Raw genomic sequence first — 19,106 nt, 5'->3', positions numbered from 1 at the left:
TTAAAAAAGGAATAAATAAAGTACCCTATCATTTTCTTTGAAACAGCGTTCTCTAATGACAATCAGATGTTTAAAAGTAAAAGGCGTCAAATCGGATTTTGTTTACTCTAATGGTGGCCACATTTTTCCTTCAACAGTGGTAGAATGGAATTAAATAGTTTGAAAAAATACAGAACAGTGCATCACTTTTAGTAAAACAGCTGTATTAAGAATATACACATCCAGTGAATGTAATGAGCAACATTTATTTAACAAAAAGAAAAAAGACATTTAATAAAACTAAAATAAATATATTAAACATGCCTTTAAATCTTAAACTGTAATGAAGATGTCTTTTTCACTACATACTCCGTGCATGATGTATTGGCACCATAAGAAAAGCATCTAAAACACTAGTCAATTTAGGAACATACTATTTAGTTAACTGAACCTATGTTATGGTCTGATCCACTTTTTAAATGTCATCACTTCCTAAAACTTATTTTTTGCCTACTTGGTCCATACAATCATATGGTCCTTGTAAAATAAGAACATGATGCTCATAAAATAAAAAATGTAATTGTGTTAAAAGAAAAATGAAGAGACAGCAATAATCATTAGGGAATGTTTTCAAGAAAACCAGGCCACACGCTACATTATAGGGTGCTCTGTAATGTTTCTGTTGTATGAATGCAGTCACAAGAGATAATCCATAAATCTTAAAGCTCAAAGCTTTATCACCCTATGACACTTACATCTCAGCAAAAATTAATAATGGAGGGAATGCTGCATGCATATGACACAAAATGTGATATGTCTGCAATGAGGTTTATGACCCTTTCTAGAAAAAGAAAAAATCTGAATGGAACTGATTTGTCACTCCCAAAACCAGTCTGACAATTCACAATTCTCAGTGAGGTCCGGCAGAACCTCTCAGTAGTGGACAGGCACTTAGAAGATGCCCGTTGGCAATTCTTTGCTGAACATCCCAGACAAGTCCAAGTCCTTACTCATCAGATCCTCCTCGACATTCTCTAAGGCCCACTGATGATCCGTCAATTCCAGAGCCTCCCATTCTGCCTAAGAAAAACATTCATATACATAAATCTTTAAAAAAATAAATGAAACTTTGCAGTCTCAAAATAATATATATGTCATTTGTTTTTTGTAAATTTAAAAATATTATTGTGCAGCTTCTAATTTGTGATGATACCTTGAATGCTTTGTTTGTGTCAGCAGGCATTGCCATTGCAGCACCACTCATCTGTTCCTGCATGATGCGAGACTGATCTGCACCTGTTGCAAACGTAAGAATATTAATTGCATATGTACTTTATATACAGGGCCTACCCTAATTAAATACTACAAATTAAACATAAGAAATATGAATATAATTCATAAGTCAAAAATGACCAGCCTTTTAAAAATTGCTTACAAATGCTATATCATAACCTTATCTGGATCTTTTTGTCAACTTGTTTTTCAATTAGCACATGTTTTGTACTGACTGTAAGCCTCACTGATATGAGCTTATACAGTACATCTCAGTTTACTCAATTTACATTTTGAGAAAAAGCATTTTCAGGAAAAGTCCTCCTCTCTGGGGTAAAAATTACCAGAACACAAAAGACGACAACTGACAATAGTTAGATCAATATTACAACCTGGCATCACCACTGGAGTAAGTCAAAATGATGGTGTATTGAAACGGAACATCTGTAAAGTTATTTACCATTGTCTTGTCCAAGAATCAGAGAATACATGCTCCTGAGACCAAAGACATTCAGGAAATACCAAGATGCTGAACTCACCCTGCGGATGTATACAGCACAAGATTGTTTAAAGACACAGCTTTGAGTGATAGGAGAACACTCAAGGGTTTGAGAGCACTAACCAGGAGGCATCTAGAGAGAGCAACTCTATTCCCTGCTGCAGCATCGGCTTGAACCGGAGTGTGAGAGGAAACGGTACCTTTGCTTGAAAGAGAACAGAATTACAAATGGGTTAAGACAAATTCAGTGAGAATAAACTAGAAGTAACCAAACTCTCATATTTGATAAGGGAAAAAAATTGTACATCTTACTTGTGACAAACCCAGAAAAGGTCCAGTTGATCCAACCACCAATAAGGATCATGGGCAGGACGTTTGTCACATTGCCTTTCATCATGTCTGTCAACATGCTTGGATCTAATCGAGTAAATAACATCACTTTAATATTTCCACTCAATCTTGACTGTCATCTTATGATATGAAACATGCAGGAAATTATCTCCACTGAGACTTACCAGTCATTGGAGATGGTGGGACCACCTTTCTTTTGGTCTTCTTGAAAAATCCATCTTCTTGATTATTGAAGTAGAATTTTCTCATCAAGAAAGACTATTTTAGAAATATAGATAACATTTCAGTTTTAGTAACGTGGAAACATCTCAAGCAAAAGACGCAAAAAAGATAGCAGGGGCTCACTTGTTTAGGGATGTATTTTCCATTTTCCCGTAAAACTCTGCTCCTGATGAGAACCTGGCTGTGTAGAGAATGTGGTCTTCAGTATTTTGTAACAATTTGTGAGTTGCAAAACACATGTGGATAGGTAATGAAACAGTCCAGTGGAAGTCACCTGTCTGAAACCTGCTCTAATGTGAGCTTCTTGTCACTTTGTAACAGAATCGAGACATAATGGCGGATCACTCCAACCAGAAAAGTAATAAACACGATTGGCAGCACAACCCAAAGACGGATATTGGAGTCCAGGAGGAGCTCGGGCTCAGCCATGCTTTAGTGAAGGGATGTTGATGGGGTATGCCCACCCTGAAACAGACAAACAAGGAGATCTAGTAACCCTTTGACTCTATAATCTAATGTTCAGTTATATTCAAAACAACTAGCAGATCATTGTTAACCATTATGGATTAATTAATAGTAGTACATGTACAAAAAAGGACAGCAATGATACTTTAATAATAAGCTAGTACTCGATTCCCTCAAGTGCCTGATGAAGGTTAAATATGTCAAAACTGCTTCATAAGATGTCATATGGTACATATATATCTTAAATTCACAGAGCGATTTTTAATAAATTAGTTAATATTCATGTCAAGTTCATGAATATGAAGTTCAAACACAGAAAGAGAAAAGCAGGTGCTTCAGATTTCAGTTTAAATACACCCACTTTAACGACGCATCAGGGTTAGCATGCTGCTAATCACCTACTTTCAGGGTTAGGGTGGATGCATCCTTTTTTGACATATACACACCCGCACCGAGCAAATTATATATTTTCGACGCCACATATTGCGACAACTGAGACTTTATCATAATGCATGTATTTTACCTACTCTCGTATTCAAATTGCGGTTTATCTCTTCGAATCACGATAACAGCCCAAACCAGGATGCTAGTGACACCATCGAGCCGCTACTGCTGCTGCTTCGATGTGAACCATAGATGTGAACGAAACGCATTTGTAAAGAAGAATTTCATAATAAAAGTCATTTCTGTAACCTTTTGTTCAAATGTCAAATTGACCTAAATTATCAAATAAATGTGTCAGTAAAATATAACTATGATATATAAGCATTATTATAAATATACCTTTATTTATTTTTTTACCGCTATATCACGGCAATTAACACTAATATAAGAATCTGCACTGCACACACACTTAGTTTATGGAGCTTAACATATATTTATATTCTATAATCTTAATCTTTATATTCCCAAATCTTAGGACAATAGGACCAATAAAAAATAAGGTCATTAAAATTGTAATTAGCATAACATTAGTTATTACGGTTCATTATATTTTTAGATAGCACTTCATAATCTATTACATTTTTTTTATATACATGAACTATTTAATCATCCTAATTTTGAAAGCATAGTGCAGTACAGTATGTCCTGAACCCCAATTACTTCTCAGACATGAGTATCAAATATGAATTTATGAACATAAGCAACTTATTTCATTATCATTGACAAGGTTATGTATAATACATCACATTAAAGCACACAACATTAAACTAAGTAAGAATGGACACAAATTATGTTGTTTTAATAAGCCATTGGGGATCAGCACAGAAATTGTTTCACTCTGAAGACTAAAATAAAGTTTTTTTGTCCAACTAACAACATCTTTAGAAAACTGTGCTTAGAAAACTGCTAGGAAAAAAATTGCTCAATTTCCAAATAACAAAACTCCAAAAGTATTCGCAACACATTTTAATACTGTGGCCTGTATATGAAAACAACACATGAAACATTCTTTTCACAAACCACATACTCTCATACCATATCATACTGGCATATTCATTTACAGGCAGTTTCTGTAGCATTTGGTCCACTAAGAGAAACCACAGCTAATTAGATCTAAAAGGGTCAATGTTAGAATTAAGTAGTGTGGCTGAAGTACATAGAAATGTTTAATAACAGCTTGTAAATACAGGAAGAAAATAAACATAAATATAACAAAGTCTGTTGGCAAAATTTATAACAAATCGGCAAATTTAACAATCAATTCCATATTATCGCACACACTCAGTCCACACAAAACGCAATAGGCAGATGTGCACATACCCACACATACACTGCAAAAATCTTTTTATTTACACCAAATCAACCATTGCCATGATAGAACATTCCACTCACCTGATCACAAACATACCGAGACACATTTAGTTCAGGGCGTGTCAAAGGGTGATCAAGTTTGGACATGTTACTTCTATTATGCATTACTAAATGGAATTACATAGAATCATAAACACCCATATATAGATACTGTCTTGGTGAAAAGTGTGAAAATGAACAATGGTTACATTCCCATGCTTAATACTGAGATATCAAGCTGCCATATTTTCCCCAAGAGAACAGAATTCTATTCACTCTGCAACCTTTATGTAGAACAATGAATCTGTGCGTAAAAAAAAAAAAGAATCCTACAAAAGAACTTAACCTTATAATTCAGTCAGTTTGATGTGGTTACAGAGGGCCGTACTAAAAGAGGAGAGCACCCATACTGCCCATTTCACTCTGTTCTTTCACAAAGATCTCAAAGTACTGGTAGATGATAGTGACGGCCAACAAGATTCCAGTTCCTGAGCCGATGGCTCCCAGGAAGTCGGCCATGACCGAGAGGCCACCTATACACAGGCCTCCGAAAGCTGCAGCTGTGGGGATGTACCTAAACAAGCATTTAAAGAAAGCTTTAGTTTTTCTATGTTTGGTTCATTCATTGAGCCTAATTAATTTTGAGTGCTCTGTATGTATTACCTGTTGAGTTCATGGACCATAGAAGTTTCTCTGTGTCCCCTCATGACCATCTGCTGTTCTTTCAGCTGTTTGGCGACCTAAGTAACGCAAAGTGTACATATGCCATAAGTCAACTGTACAATGCAGCTCAGTGTAATCAATAAGCAGGAACAGACTAATGCTCTTACATCTTTGGCAGAGGATCCAGACACTTCGATCCAGGTCTTAGAAAAGAAGGCACAGGATCCCAGCATGAAGATGATGTAAATGATGGCATGGACTGGATCCTCCAGTAATGTGCTGAAAGACTCTGGGGGAGAGAGGTAGTAACACAGACCACCTACTGGATAAGCACGAGCTGGTCCTCCACTTGAGCTATCCTGTTAACCGAAAAAACACACACACTTTATAGGTGCATCAAGTATTTTTATAAAATAATTTGTTATAAAACTCTTATAAGCAAAATAAAATGAGTAGCATTCAAACGGTCATGTACATTTCAAAACAACAACTTCATGTTCACCTGGTGTGTGTGAGTGAACAATTTTAAACAATAACGGGGGTCGGGGCCCAGGGCACTCACCAACTTACAAGGAAATAATTATTTAAAATATTTAAATTATTAATTAGTATTACCATTAACATGCTCTGACTCAGAAAATACAGTTCTTGAAACAAAAGGAGTCATAGTTGCTTATTTTAATATATCAATACTGCAATTAGTTACACTATATTTATATTATGAAAATTGTGTTGGACAATGGGAGCTGTTGAGTCACAATAGTTCATATAAACATTTTTTTAAAACATGTTACACTATTTATAGGTGCAAGGAAAAAAGCATGTTCAGACTAAAAAAATAATACAAATAAATACAAACCGTTTAGACAACACAAATATTGGAAAGTTTAAACAAGTCACTTACCGACCAGGTCCCCAGCAGGTTGACCAAGAAGTTCCCACTGAAGCGAGTGGAGAGCATTTGAGAGATGACGTAAAGGTTGGACACCAGTGCAGACTGCAGGATGATGGGAATGTTGGAGGTGTAGAACAGTTTGATGGGATATGTGTTGTACTGGCCACGGTAACGTGCAGATTTGATAGGCAGGTCGACTCTGAAGCCCTGTGGAGCAAGAATTAATATACTTTGCATCTAATACTTCAAATTTGGATCATTTATAATTGAACTGCAATATTCAAGGTATCATCTTCAGGAAAAACTCTGGAGGTAGAGCTTCAGGGCTTGAAAAATATTATACTAAATAGAGTAAAACTGTAAAATTACAGTATTAATATTAAATTAATTTCTTCATTTTCAAAAATTAAACCAACCAGCGGGCCAATTTACAAGCACTTCTTAAAGCAGGTATAGGATGTCAGCACAAATGCACATTAGAAGTAAAGTAATTTATGCATTAAGCAGACACTTCTATCCAAAGTGACTTAAAGTGCATTCAGGTTAACAGTTTTTACCTAACATAAGTAAAACAGGGTCACCCTTCACTCTAAATGATGCAGTGCAGAGATTGATATGCATGTGTTGTGTTTGATTAAATCAAAGGCTTTGTTTTTTTGTTTTTGTCTTTTATTGCACCGAGCCAAACCAGAAGGTAAGGTGAGGGCACTTTCACAGGCGAAATCCAGTCATTCCAAAAGAAATCTGCACAACCTGGAGTTTAGTGTGAGGTGTAAAACTTCCCCACACTAGTTTCACATGAACCATAACATACTTGGACTGAATGTGACTTATGTGTGTGTTGTGCTTATTACATCACTATCACCAAGGAACTTCTCTTGGCAATGTGACCACATCTTTATGCAATGACCCACTAACCTGAAAGTATATGACCACCGCAAAGACAAAGATTGTAGAGATGAGGTTCATGAGATTGGGCAGGTTCTGTCTGTAGAAGGCCTCTCTCAGTGCTCGCACTTTATCGGTACGAGTTGCCAACAGGTGGAACAGAGCAATAATGGCTCCCTCAAACTCAGTACCTGTACACACACAAACAACATTCAGTCCGCATCACTGAAGACACCACAGAATGGTTCAAAACAAGACGCTACATCCTGACCACAAACCTCTTCCTGTGTTGACTGTGGTTGGGCTGAACGCCTTCCATACGATTGTCTCACAGATGTTGGTGGCGATGAAGAGAGAGATACCAGAGCCCAATCCGTAACCCTTCTGAAGCAACTCATCCAGCAGCAACACGATCATACCGGCTACAAACAACTACAAAGAATATACAAATACAGTATTAAAAGATTCAACATAGCCTAATTAACTAAAGGATAATGGAAAATGTTCTCCACAAAAACAAATCACAAGATAAGACTGAGGAGATCCAAGATGTTGAGCCGTCAGTCTTTTGTGTAGAAAGCAGATGCGAACACAAAGGGACAAGATTATTTGAACAATGCCTGCAAACGTCACTACGATAAACAGAGCAAAGGCCAATAACTTGAAGGCAGCTAGGAAGAGAAATGGTTCCACAATAAAGCAAATACAGATCCAATATGACTGTAAAGGGTCAATGTCAGTGATAATTTCTATGAGGAGTACTAAAATTACATGTACACAATATGCAATAATAATGACTGAAAATGGCAAATGTGTGGAACCGAATGAATCTGATAAATGGCTTAGCAGAAATTGTTATTGGCTGAATAGATGTATCGGTTTACAAATATATCAGTTTATCACAAAGTCTGAATATTTCAGAGAGAATGAATGTGAATTTACCTGGATGATGATGAGGAGGCAGATTCCAGCACCCATCTCTGAAGGGTCTCCATACATGCCAGTCATCACATACACAATAGCCTGGCCAATGGTGATGATCATACCAAAAACTGGTGGGAAGAGCTCACAGTTAGATATCTTAACAAAACAAATGCAATGATGACGTTAAGATGGGTTCCCAATAAGAGTATTGCACTAGGAACAAATTTATATTTAATCCCCCCATATAATAGGATGTTATAATATCTCTTACGTTTTTGAGCTCCGTTGAAAAGCGCTCTATCTTTAGGTGTGTCTCCAACCTCAATGATTTTTGCTCCAGCCAGCAGCTGCATGATTAGACCAGATGTAACAATGGGAGAGATACCCAACTCCATCAGAGTACCTGAAACACACATTATTCAACTGTAAACTTAAAGGTGCTGTAGGGAACTTTTGTAAAAAAAAATATGTTTTACATATTTATTAAACCTGTCATTATGTTCTGACAGTAGAATATGAGACAGATAATCTGTGAAAAAAAAATCAAGCCCCTCTGGCTCCTCCCAGTGTCCCTTTTGCCATTTGCAGAAACCTCCATCGCTCCCGGTAAAAAATAACCAATCAGAGCTGCGGTCCGTAACTTTGTTTGTGTTCAAAATGTAGAAAAATGTATATAATAAGCGAGTACACCATGAATCCATTTTCCAAACCGAGCTTTTGGCTTGTCTTGAATCACTAGGGTGCACCTATAATAAGTGTTTATATTCGGACTATTTTAGATTGCTTCGGGGGTACCGCGGCGGAGTAACCCAGTACCTTTGTGATTCTTCATAGACATAAACAGAGAGAAGTAGTTCCGGCTACGATGTTCTTCCGCAAGACGCAAGCAGCTCTGTTTATTAACCGCTAGAGCGTCAAAAGTTCCCTACCGCAGCTTTAATCTAATTTACCAAAGACTGATGACTGATATATAAAAAAAAATTTAATTTTTGTAAATTATGTATTAGTTTTTAGCAGATATTGATTTTCCTCAAAGTGGCCTGAATTAATTGATTAAATGGTATAATGCTGTGCTATTGTTATTAATCTGCCATTGATGCTTGATTAAATCATTTGTCCTCATTCAACAAGGGGATGACTGATTCAATCACTGCTTGTGCCGCTGCTTCAGGTATACGCACCTCTGTTGGATGCCAGGATCACTCTCATCCAGTAAAAGGGATCGGCTGAATCTGAAGACATAATTCCAAAGAGGGGAATCTGGAGGACAGAGATCACAGTAGATCATTCAGAAAAAGTTTATGGTCTCTGACAGCAAATAAAAAACGCATCCAAAGATAGTAATGCTTAGTTTGAGAGGTTAATGAGTGCACAATAATGATTTTGTTGATCATCAACAGCACTTCAGAGAGCTCTGGAGTTTGAATGAGAGTGAACAAACCTGGCAGCACACCAGAAAGATGAACAGGGTGATTGCGGTCCATAACACTTTTTCTCTGAACTGAATCTGTGGGGAAGAGATTCAATGAGTTAGTATAACTAAAGCACCACAAGAACAAGTAAAGCAAAAATATGATGTGATCAAACTGCATACCCTCCTCTCTGGTTTCTGGATCTCTGGTAAAACCGCACAGAATGGCTTGATCACTTCTAGGAATTTAACTTGGGAAATAAAAATGCACTTAGGTTACCAGTTGTTATGCCTAACTTGAGAAAACAAGACAATTTCACTATCCTAAGAGGTCTTGGTGATTCGGGTGACGTGGCTTTAGAGTTTCAAACAAGTTACTTGAAATCTGTCTCTTGCAACATCATCATTCAATCCAAGAAGAAAAGCCCCGTTTTGAATAACAAGATCAAAACCCTCATGTCCATTAAATGCGTGCTAAAAACTAAAACAAATCACGCTTCGAAACAAAAACTATCATTTACAATTTCTGACGTTAGCAGAAATGTGAGTTTATTAGTTATATTTTAATTATGCACCATGTTCCCAGTTAAATTATTTAAAAGCACACGACGTCTATGCAATGAAAATAAACAGTAAATGCATTTGTGACCAGCCTAGTTTACTGAGCAAGTACTAGCGGTCTATGGTCGCTTTAAAAATCAGTATTACAAATGTAACCATTAAAACCACATTTTAGACAACTATAAAGTGCGTTTTTTTGTAAACTCGACAATAAAACAATGAGGAACATGAGATTCTGACAGTAAAATACAGTTGCTAATCTATAATGAATGGATGAAGCACTGAAGCTAAACAGTTTTTTTAAAATAGCAGTTGTTTATAGCTACAGAATGCATCCAACTCCTTTTTAATAGAATCGGAGTAAAGTAAAAATCATGACGACTCACTGGCCATGGTGTCCCCTCTGATGATGGTCCCAGTCTAGCGGTTAGCGAGCACCGGTCAAAGAGGAGCGCACTCAGGACACGTCATCACCCAGAGCACAAATACACGTCAGTATCTGTGCCACAGAAACAGCGGGTTGGATGGATGGAAAGCATGAAATGTATGAAATGGGCGGGATTAGTGGCCCGGAAGTTCTCTCTAATACAGGTATGATTGTAAAAAATAAAAAATAATTAAAAAACTAATATGTTTTGCTGTTTCATTTGCTGTTTTTATGTAATCGAAATTTAGAGGTGAATGTGTTCTGACGTAGATTACAGCGTGAAAGTTTAAGGGTGTCACGTGTCATCTGTTACTTTTCTCAGCGCAGACATAAACTGACAAACCAGAATAATTTATGATATGATAAGAATTTAAAGACTTTTACTGGAGTTGATTTCTGTATTTATGCTAGGACAAAAACGTTGGCAGGTATGTATTTAAAAGTTTATGCAATTTAGTATACAGTTATCCCCTATATATACAACAAACACGTGCTGAGATTTGAGTGTTTTTGAGATGGGCTTCCTGCGACTCAGAAAAAATGTCTGACTAATGAGATTGACAGATGCATTGATGCAATAGCCAAGGTTATTGTTTACAAAGAAAGAAACCTTAAGTTAATGAGTATGTTGTTAGAATTATTATTTTTTTAAATACAAACTACGTTCAATTAGAACATAATACCCACAGTTAAGAAGCACATCATAGCCTGTCAGTGTTTAGCTATACAGATTGTGTGGTAAATTCTTTAAGTCTGCTCAAAATAACTTAAATATTAGTATTCACGTCTAATTAAAAAAATATATGAAGTCATTGAGTGCATCTTCAACAATATCGTTTAATATAGGTGACACAAATATCCGACAGGGGGCATCCCTTCATCAGAAATCCGGAGGCTCTTGATTCATGGAAAACCTTTTGCTACAAGGACCTGACTGCAGTGTTGACTCAGAGGAAGTATCAGAGCCCCTGAACAAAAAGTACCAAGAAGTTCTATGATTCTAAGGTAGTTTTGGAAATCATACCACATTTATTTGGACATATAGACTACCAACGATAATACCATGATTTTTGGACCTGAATCATCATATTTCCACTATTCTGATTATCATTTATCAAATTATTATTTGATACCATCACGGTAGTTCCACTTCAGTGCCTTCTGAATCTTAGTTCAGCACAGTCCTGTGATTTGAGATTATGAATTGATTTGAAAAAAAAATGTGATTCACTTGGTCAGAAATCTGACCGATTTAATCTGATGTATTTTTGTTATTATATAATTATATTAAAAAGTAGCAGTTTTATGAGTTGATGTTATTCACATCACAGCAACATTTAAAACTTGATCATGAATTATTTAACTGACCCTTTTTAAACAATTATAGTTCATCAGAACTGATTTGTTGAATGGGTATAATGTGATTATGACAGCAGATTATCCTAGTCTGGTGTCTGCAGCTGATGCAGGCCAATCTGACACAGATAATCACTGAGCTGTACTAACATTCACACCAACCAGGGACTGAACAAATGACCGAGCAGAGAAAACACGGCTTTTCGCTCGTTCTTTATATACGGTACATTTATGCGCACATCGGCTGATTCTGTGGTGTGCTTGTTCTGGTTAGAGATGAGCCGTTGTCTGCACTTTAATAAAGAGATACTTGTTCAAACTGGTTATATAATGATGAGTGAACTATGAGATGACACAGGGTTGAGGCCAAGCAAATACCACACAAATCACACATACCGTTCTCACCAAACTATTCATTTTCTTTGACTTCTCAGTGTTGTGTCATATAAGGCAAAAAAAATATCATTTTGCACTTTGTTTGTGTGTGTGTGTATGTATACCTCATGTACAAAAAATAAATACAAATACAATAAATAAATAAAATCAAGAAGGATGTGGAATCTAGAGTGAGAAGAAAGTGGCATGATACATTAGCAAAGGAAATTAGTATTTCCACAAATGTTTATTTTCATGTAAACCAAGTCCACTTCTTTTATTTTTTTGGTGTTTGTATTTCTCTGTGAGATATAGTCCATTTGAGCTGCTATTTTCAGATGCTGTTGACATAATGCAAGACTTAAATTCTGCAGTTGCTACATAACTGTGCTGAGTTATAGGATTTATTTTATGGATTGTGGATGAGAGATACAAATTGCCGAGCTACATCCTTTTTCAGTGCCTTACATAAACTGGTGAAGTAAGCTTATTTCATTTCATTTTTAGGAATTAAACTGCCATAATGAATGTTGTTTTTCTTCTTGTTCTTATAATCAGTCGAACAATACCAGGCACCAGTTCAAATGCATATTTCACTGGCTTAAATTTTCCTCTTAATGAGCTGACAAGCCAATTAAGAAATGTTTTCCTTGTGGACAGAATCTTCCTGCAGTCTTTGAACCAAATCAATTGCATTAATAAAAATAAAAAACTTACTAAAAATTACTCTTTCATGATTTCGTTTTATTGTGTATTTATGCAGTTAAGAAAAAAAAAGTATTTATTTAAAATAAAAATATTAATATAAATATTGTGTTAAAATATGTGTTACAAAAAATGAATAGTGTTTAAAATATATAATCATTTATAATAAAATATATAATCATTTATAATAAAATATTTTCAGATAATTTTAACTTTTAAGAAACTGCAATTAAATGCGGATGCTGACACTGAAAAGAAAATGGTGCAGAAACGTTTTCATTCAGAAATTGCTGGTACATTTCACAAATAATGTACAGAAATAAACACATTAAATTAAACCTGAAATTTTGAAGTAGAAATACAAAAAAAAAAATCTTTTTTTTTCCAAATTTACTCTAATAATCTTTGATATATTTCCAACTTTGAAAATTATTTACAGTGTATCAGGCATCTTTTGGGAAGTTATTGTTACTTTAAAATTGTGAAACCCATTGTTTAGTTTCTCTGTGCTCTTTCTCCCTGCTGTTTAATGACATAAAACCATTTAAGCTTTATGTAAACTGGTTGGCCTGGTGCACATGGTATTTCCCAACATCCTGAGACATTTACTTAAGTGACACCCTCATTTATTTATCACGTCAGAGATATGATCTCTAAGCCTTTGATGAGGCATGACAAATTTGTTTAGGCAGAGTAAACTCTGGTTAATTCCGCATATTGTCTGCTCAGACACAATCACTAAACTGATACTGTCTACAAACTACAGAGGTAAATTGTTGCATTATCATCAAATGTCAGAGCTGTTTTTAGATTAGTGTTTTTTCCCTATATTTAGATGCATCTATAAATACTGTTAGTGAGTTAGAGAGATGTCTGATGAGTCACAATGTAACAAAAACCAAGAGTGCAATGCTATAATCAACTGGGAAGTCAAAATATTTTAAACTTAGTTCTTTTTTTTTTCTTTTCCTCCTTAAAATGCCATAAGCAAAATAGTAAGAATGCCTTTGGGTCCGCACCCAAAATATGTTCTTTGAAGTATTATACACAGCAGACTAGTTGCATGCCTCTGAAGACATTCAACAGAACAACAGAACACTTTACAAATGCCTGAGACATTGTTAGATCAGCACCACTGAATAACATTCAGTGCTTCACTTGCCATTTGACCAAGTTTTAAAAGGAAGAATCAGGCAAAAAAATAAAAAATCTGACAGTATTCATTGTATTTGTGTAATTCCATACACATATACTATTGCTTTATAAGCTGAGCACAAAAGGGGAAAAAAAATGTAATTCAACAGCAGTTTGTACTAGCAATTCCATTAGAAAACACCTTCCATTAATGTATGAACTACACTGTAAAAAAAAAAAAAAGGTTTTAATAAATAAATAGGTTGTAATTAACATGAACATGCGTAAATAATTACATAATTTTAGGTTATTGAAAACCACTTTATAAATGCCATAAATATAAAGTTTTACTTTTTTTTTTTTTGTAGTACACTGTAAAATCTTTATTATTATTATTATTATTATTATTATTATTATTATTTTTTTACAGGTTTCACCTTCATTGCATTGTGATTTAGAGTTAACAGAAATGGCTATAAAATTAATGGGTAATATTCTGAAGAAAAAAAATGGAATTAAATATAATTAATTTTTAATAGAAACAATAAAGAAATATAAATAAAGTAAATTGAATACATAAAAATCCAAAATTATATATACAGTACAGACCAAAAGTTTGGAAACACCTTCTCATTCAAAGAGTTCATTCTTTATTTTCACACTGAAGGCATCAAGGGCTATTTGACCAAGAAGGAGAGTGATGGGGTGCTGCGCCAGATGACCTGGCCTCCACAGTCACCAGACCTGAACCCAATCCAGATGGTTTAGGGGTGAGCTGGACCGTAGACAGAAGGCAAAAGTGCCAACAAGTGCTAAGCATCTCTCGGGGAACTCCTTCAAGACTGTTGAAGACCATTTCAGGTGACTACCTCTTGAAGCTCATCAAGAGAATGCCAAGAGTGTGCAAAGCAGTAATCAAAGCAAAAGGTGGCTACTTTGAAGAACCTAGAATATGACATATTTTCAGTTGTTTCACACTTTTTTGTTACGTATATAATTCCATATATAATTCCACATGTGTTAATTCATAGTTTTGATGCCTTCAGTGTGAATCTACAATTTTCATAATCATGAAAATAAAGAAAACTCTTTGAATGAGAAGGAGTGTCCAAACTTTTGGTCTGTACTGTATATATATATATATATATATATATATATATATATATATATATGTGTGTGTGTGTGTGTGTGTGTGTGTGTGTGTGTGTTTGTGCGTGTGTGTGTGTGTGTGTGTGCATGTGGAAAATATATAATGTTTTATTTTTTTGCTTCAGACCACACCCCTTCCATTTTCTTCAACTTTTTAGGTGGACAACCAAGAGTGTGAGTTATGTAAAACCAACTTAGTCAACCTTGTCCTATCTTTCTGCCTCTGGGGGCTTCAGCTGGCTGAGCTGGTTTGACAGAATATTCATATTACAACACACACATCACATAGAAATAAGACTGGATAGGAATTTAAATGCATTCATCCTTTCTTTTATTCATGCACTTCTCACTTTTCTATAGCAACAGAGCAATTTTAATTGTTTCTTGCACAAACAGAATGAGCACTCGAAGCTATTTTAATGAAATAAGTCAAGTCAATATATCTGATCAGGAATATGTCGGTGGATAGATTTAGTTAAGGCCTGATTAAACACATGTTGACAGGGCAGTCAGTGAATGAAGTCAACACAGTCCGGTTCATGATATATGGGAGCAGCGTTTACGTCATGACGGTTCTTATGTAAGATTCTTATTCTTTCTTGGCCTGGTTTTCTCTCACTCTTTCTGACTGTGGTCAACAACTAAGGGCCATTCATGACCCTACGACTGGCTCTGTCATTGTGTGTTTATGTCTTAGTCTTCTTGAATTCTTAGAGAAGACATTCTTTTTTGCTTTTTTCAGTTGCTACCTGTAACATGTGAGGTTGGCTGGTGAAGCAGTGCTAATGTCTTTTTCCCACTTGTTTGAATGTTTCATATGAAGAATCATGGCCACAGAACACATGCTTACAGTGGAACTGGAATGGGATGAAATATTGATTTCCAACAAGTGTAAAGTCGATGAAGTGACCTCTATAAATGACCCAGCTGCTACACTGAGGATCACACCGATGACGGATACAGGATCACTCCTGAAATTCCCTTTTCTAAAATCTGAAATTGACCTGTCACATAAGAAAGGAATACTAGACCTCAATGGATACCTGAAGCAATAGTTATTTTCTCCCTACAGATATTCAATAAGGTCCAAAAACCCACTAGAGAAAATGCTTTTATTTTGCATTTTTAATACAATTGTGTTCATTGTAGTTTATATTTCTTCATAATTTTTTTTTTATATTGATTGAGTTTATTTATAAACGTTTTAATAATTTGTAAATACCTAATTTATTATGTATTTATTTAGTTTATTCCATAATCGTAAATGTTATATAGTGAAATGCCTCTCTTTGAAAACAGAAAACATTAAATAGAATATTATATATTATTATATATGTAAATTATAAATCAGCATAATAAGTTTGAGTGGATTTAAGTAAACATAAAAGTGAATTTAAGTAAACATACATTTATTTATGTACCTTTCATTTATTGATAAATGTGTTTTTTTATTATTTATTTGTAAAATTGATCAAATTAAATAATAAATTTTGCTTTAAAATATATATAAAATATGCGGTCAAATGCACCATTTTAAATTTAGAAATGTTTTGTTCTTTATAATTATTGTCAGCATAATAAGTTAAGTTAATTAGAACTGTTATTTAAATAAAATTATAACTTTTTAGTTACTTATAAATGTTGTATTATTTATAAAAGATCTATATATATATATTAATTTAATAAAATGTTAGTGAAAATGCTGCAATTTTGCATTTTAAGTTTAATTAATGTATAATTGATAGAAAACGTACACTTTTATTTCTTTGTTTTATAAATGTTCATTTATATTATTTTCTTTACAAGCTAAAATCTTGTCCCAGTTTGTGTATCAAAAGTGTCTCACACTGGCACTTAGAAAGTTGAAGAGAAAATATCAGAACGATGATTAAGAAACTAAATATTTACACGTGTGTGCGTATAAGTGTTAAATCAATTCAGAGAAAGGAACAAAGAAAGTGAGCAATGCTTTGCCCTCACAATGCTCTATTCTTAGGAACACAGAGAGAACAGAGGTAGAATAGAATGAACTGAACTAAAACGGAGCACAGCTGAGTACCTGTAATGAGCATGCATGTTAACTCTCTAAATGAGCCAGCTGCATGCTTCAAAACCAGCAATTACATAAGCTGAAAATATCCCCCAAACGTTTCAGATTGGGGATGATTTCATTTGATATTTGCCTGACATTTTAAAGGATGCGTAATTAACGTATGTAGGCCAACACATGATCCCCAGCGCTAGATAAAAGAACTAAAAATATAGCGATTTCAGTATTACCAAATAGCTCTGTTGCCATGGCAACCCCTATTCTGGAGAAGAGGTGATGCTAAGCTACACTGACAAACAAGAGCATGCTAAATCAGACAACACTTGCACACATGCACTGACCACTAACCATTTACATTTCTGTTGACATCCATGATGTTACATCCAATCACTGGAACAATGCAGTCCACTGAGACACGGGATAAAGCAGAGAAAACAACCAAACAGAACAAATGATTAAATTCAAAGCCTATAAAGCCCATCATTTGGCATCTGAAGCCCCCTGTGGAGCACTTAATTTTAGACCAACTGTTCATGGACCACAATTCACTAAATCTAGCACAGTTTTAGGAGACATTTGAGTCCATTTGAGTATTAAATATTATTATATTGCCGAGCAAAGGTTGCGAGAAGGTTGTTTATTTTTAATTTTTAAATAAGTGTCTAAGCCTGCATTTACCTGAGCAAAAATACAGTAAAACTGTACTTTTCTTTAACGTTATTACAATTTAATAACTGCTTTCTATTTTAATATATTTTAAAATGCATTATTTTTTTCTGTGATGGCAAAGCTGAGTTTTCAGTCCAGTCTTCAGTGTCAAATTATCCTTAAGAAATCATGCTGATTTGGGTTGGTCATAATTTGAAATCTTATTATTGATTCTATAATAAACCATCACATTTTTTACTCTAATTATTCACTGGAGAAAAAAGCATGACAACTAGCCCCAAGCTTAAAGAGTGCTGTCTGATAATGCATGTCTGTTTTACATGTGCGTCATTCTGTGAGTGATACAGGTCGATTTGTAACCTAGACAAGCGTCTAAATTCTCAAACAGCCAGTAGAGGAAAAGGTCAGGCCACTTGGTCAGGACACCCTGTGTTAAAAGTTTCACACAGGGCAAGACATTAGCATCCTTAAAACTTGTGATAAAGTAGAGCGATTTTCTGCTATCTATTGACTGTGAAAGCTAAAGAAAACATCCTGAGTAAGTTTATGTAAAAATAAACATTAGTTTTGTGACCAATTCTATCTCTCAAAGAGATAGTTCACCCAAAAATGAAAATGTTGTCATTAATTACTCACCCTCATGTCATTCCAAACACAAATTAAAATATTGTGATGAAATATTTAAAGCTTTCTGACCCTCCTTAGACAGCAAGGGTCCTACCACGATCAAGGCACAGAAACAAAGTAAGGACTTGATTAAAATAATGTAATCAACGGTTCAACTGTAATTTATGAAGCTTGCGTGTGCATGCGTGTGATGCTGTTGACGTAAAACATGCATAGGGCACACTGTCCGGAGAGAGAAGAAATCATTGAATAAAGTCATTATTTTTGTTTTCTTTGCACACAAATTTTTTTTCTTGAAGCTTCATAAAATTACACAAAACCACTGATGTCACTATCTTACAATGTCCTTACTATGGTTCTGGGCCTTGACCATGTCAGTTGCATTGCTGTCTATGGAGGGTCAGAAAGCTCTAGGATTTCATTAAAAACATCTTAATTTGTGCTCCAAAAATGAATAAGGTCTTACGGGTTTGGAAGGGCATGTGGGTAATTAATAACAGAAATGTAGTGTTTTGGTGAGCCACCCCTTTAATACTTTTTATTGCACTATTCTTTATTTAGCATCTACAGCTCAAGACCCAAACTGGGTTTTAGTGACTAATAGTGACTTGCTGTAATTTGATATACAAGATACAGAACATCTTGCAAAAAAACAAAAAAAAAAAACAAATTCACAGTACGAGACCAGAA

The 19,106-nt window shown here is 34.9% G+C and overlaps 2 protein-coding genes across 3 annotated transcripts; both read right to left on the bottom strand.

Annotated features, from left to right (window-relative positions):
• Positions 1–186: 186 nt before the first annotated feature.
• Positions 187–3,453, bottom strand: emc3 (ER membrane protein complex subunit 3). 2 transcript variants are annotated; one of them, XM_052558699.1, is made up of 9 exons: positions 3,316–3,453; positions 2,598–2,788; positions 2,447–2,504; positions 2,266–2,359; positions 2,063–2,167; positions 1,874–1,955; positions 1,712–1,791; positions 1,193–1,275; positions 187–1,059 (listed from the first exon to the last, which is right to left on the bottom strand). In XM_052558699.1, the coding sequence occupies exons 2-9, from the start codon at positions 2,750–2,752 to the stop codon at positions 931–933; spliced, it is 786 nt and encodes a 261-aa protein (XP_052414659.1). In that variant the 5' UTR covers positions 2,753–2,788; positions 3,316–3,453; the 3' UTR covers positions 187–930. The 2 variants fall into 2 exon arrangements, with proteins under 2 accessions (XP_052414659.1, XP_052414658.1); XM_052558698.1 differs by having other exon boundaries at positions 3,312–3,433.
• Positions 3,454–4,183: 730 nt separating this feature from the next.
• sec61a1l (SEC61 translocon subunit alpha 1, like) lies at positions 4,184–10,472 on the bottom strand. Its single transcript, XM_052558696.1, has 12 exons — positions 10,311–10,472; positions 9,547–9,614; positions 9,394–9,459; positions 9,134–9,212; positions 8,224–8,355; positions 7,971–8,080; positions 7,307–7,460; positions 7,059–7,219; positions 6,150–6,347; positions 5,413–5,604; positions 5,246–5,322; positions 4,184–5,156 (listed from the first exon to the last, which is right to left on the bottom strand). The coding sequence occupies exons 1-12, from the start codon at positions 10,315–10,317 to the stop codon at positions 4,970–4,972; spliced, it is 1,431 nt and encodes a 476-aa protein (XP_052414656.1). The 5' UTR covers positions 10,318–10,472; the 3' UTR covers positions 4,184–4,969.
• Between the last annotated feature and the right edge of the window lie 8,634 nt (positions 10,473–19,106).

Source organism: Carassius gibelio, chromosome B6, assembly GCF_023724105.1.
Source record: "Carassius gibelio isolate Cgi1373 ecotype wild population from Czech Republic chromosome B6, carGib1.2-hapl.c, whole genome shotgun sequence".
NCBI classification, from domain to species: Eukaryota; Metazoa; Chordata; class Actinopteri; order Cypriniformes; family Cyprinidae; genus Carassius; species Carassius gibelio.
Note: the sequence above shows the minus strand (reverse complement) of the source record. Positions and strands in the feature narration are given on the sequence as shown.

Bases quoted from the DNA above. Each gene is read 5' to 3' on its own strand.
- emc3 (XM_052558699.1), bottom strand. From the start codon at position 2,752: ATGGCTGAGCCCGAGCTCCTCCTGGACTCCAATATCCGTCTTTGGGTT. The intron at 1,792-1,873 runs GTTAGTGCTCTC...ATACATCCGCAG, and splicing joins CTCTCTCTAGATGCCTCCTG to GGTGAGTTCAGCATCTTGGT. The intron at 1,276-1,711 runs GTAAATAACTTT...CGTTTGCAACAG, and splicing joins GATTCTTGGACAAGACAATG to GTGCAGATCAGTCTCGCATC.
- sec61a1l (XM_052558696.1), bottom strand. The intron at 8,356-9,133 runs GTGCGTATACCT...TGTGTGTTTCAG, and splicing joins GATCCTGGCATCCAACAGAG to GTACTCTGATGGAGTTGGGT. The intron at 5,605-6,149 runs GTAAGTGACTTG...TTCGGTTAACAG, and splicing joins ACCTGCTGGGGACCTGGTCG to GATAGCTCAAGTGGAGGACC.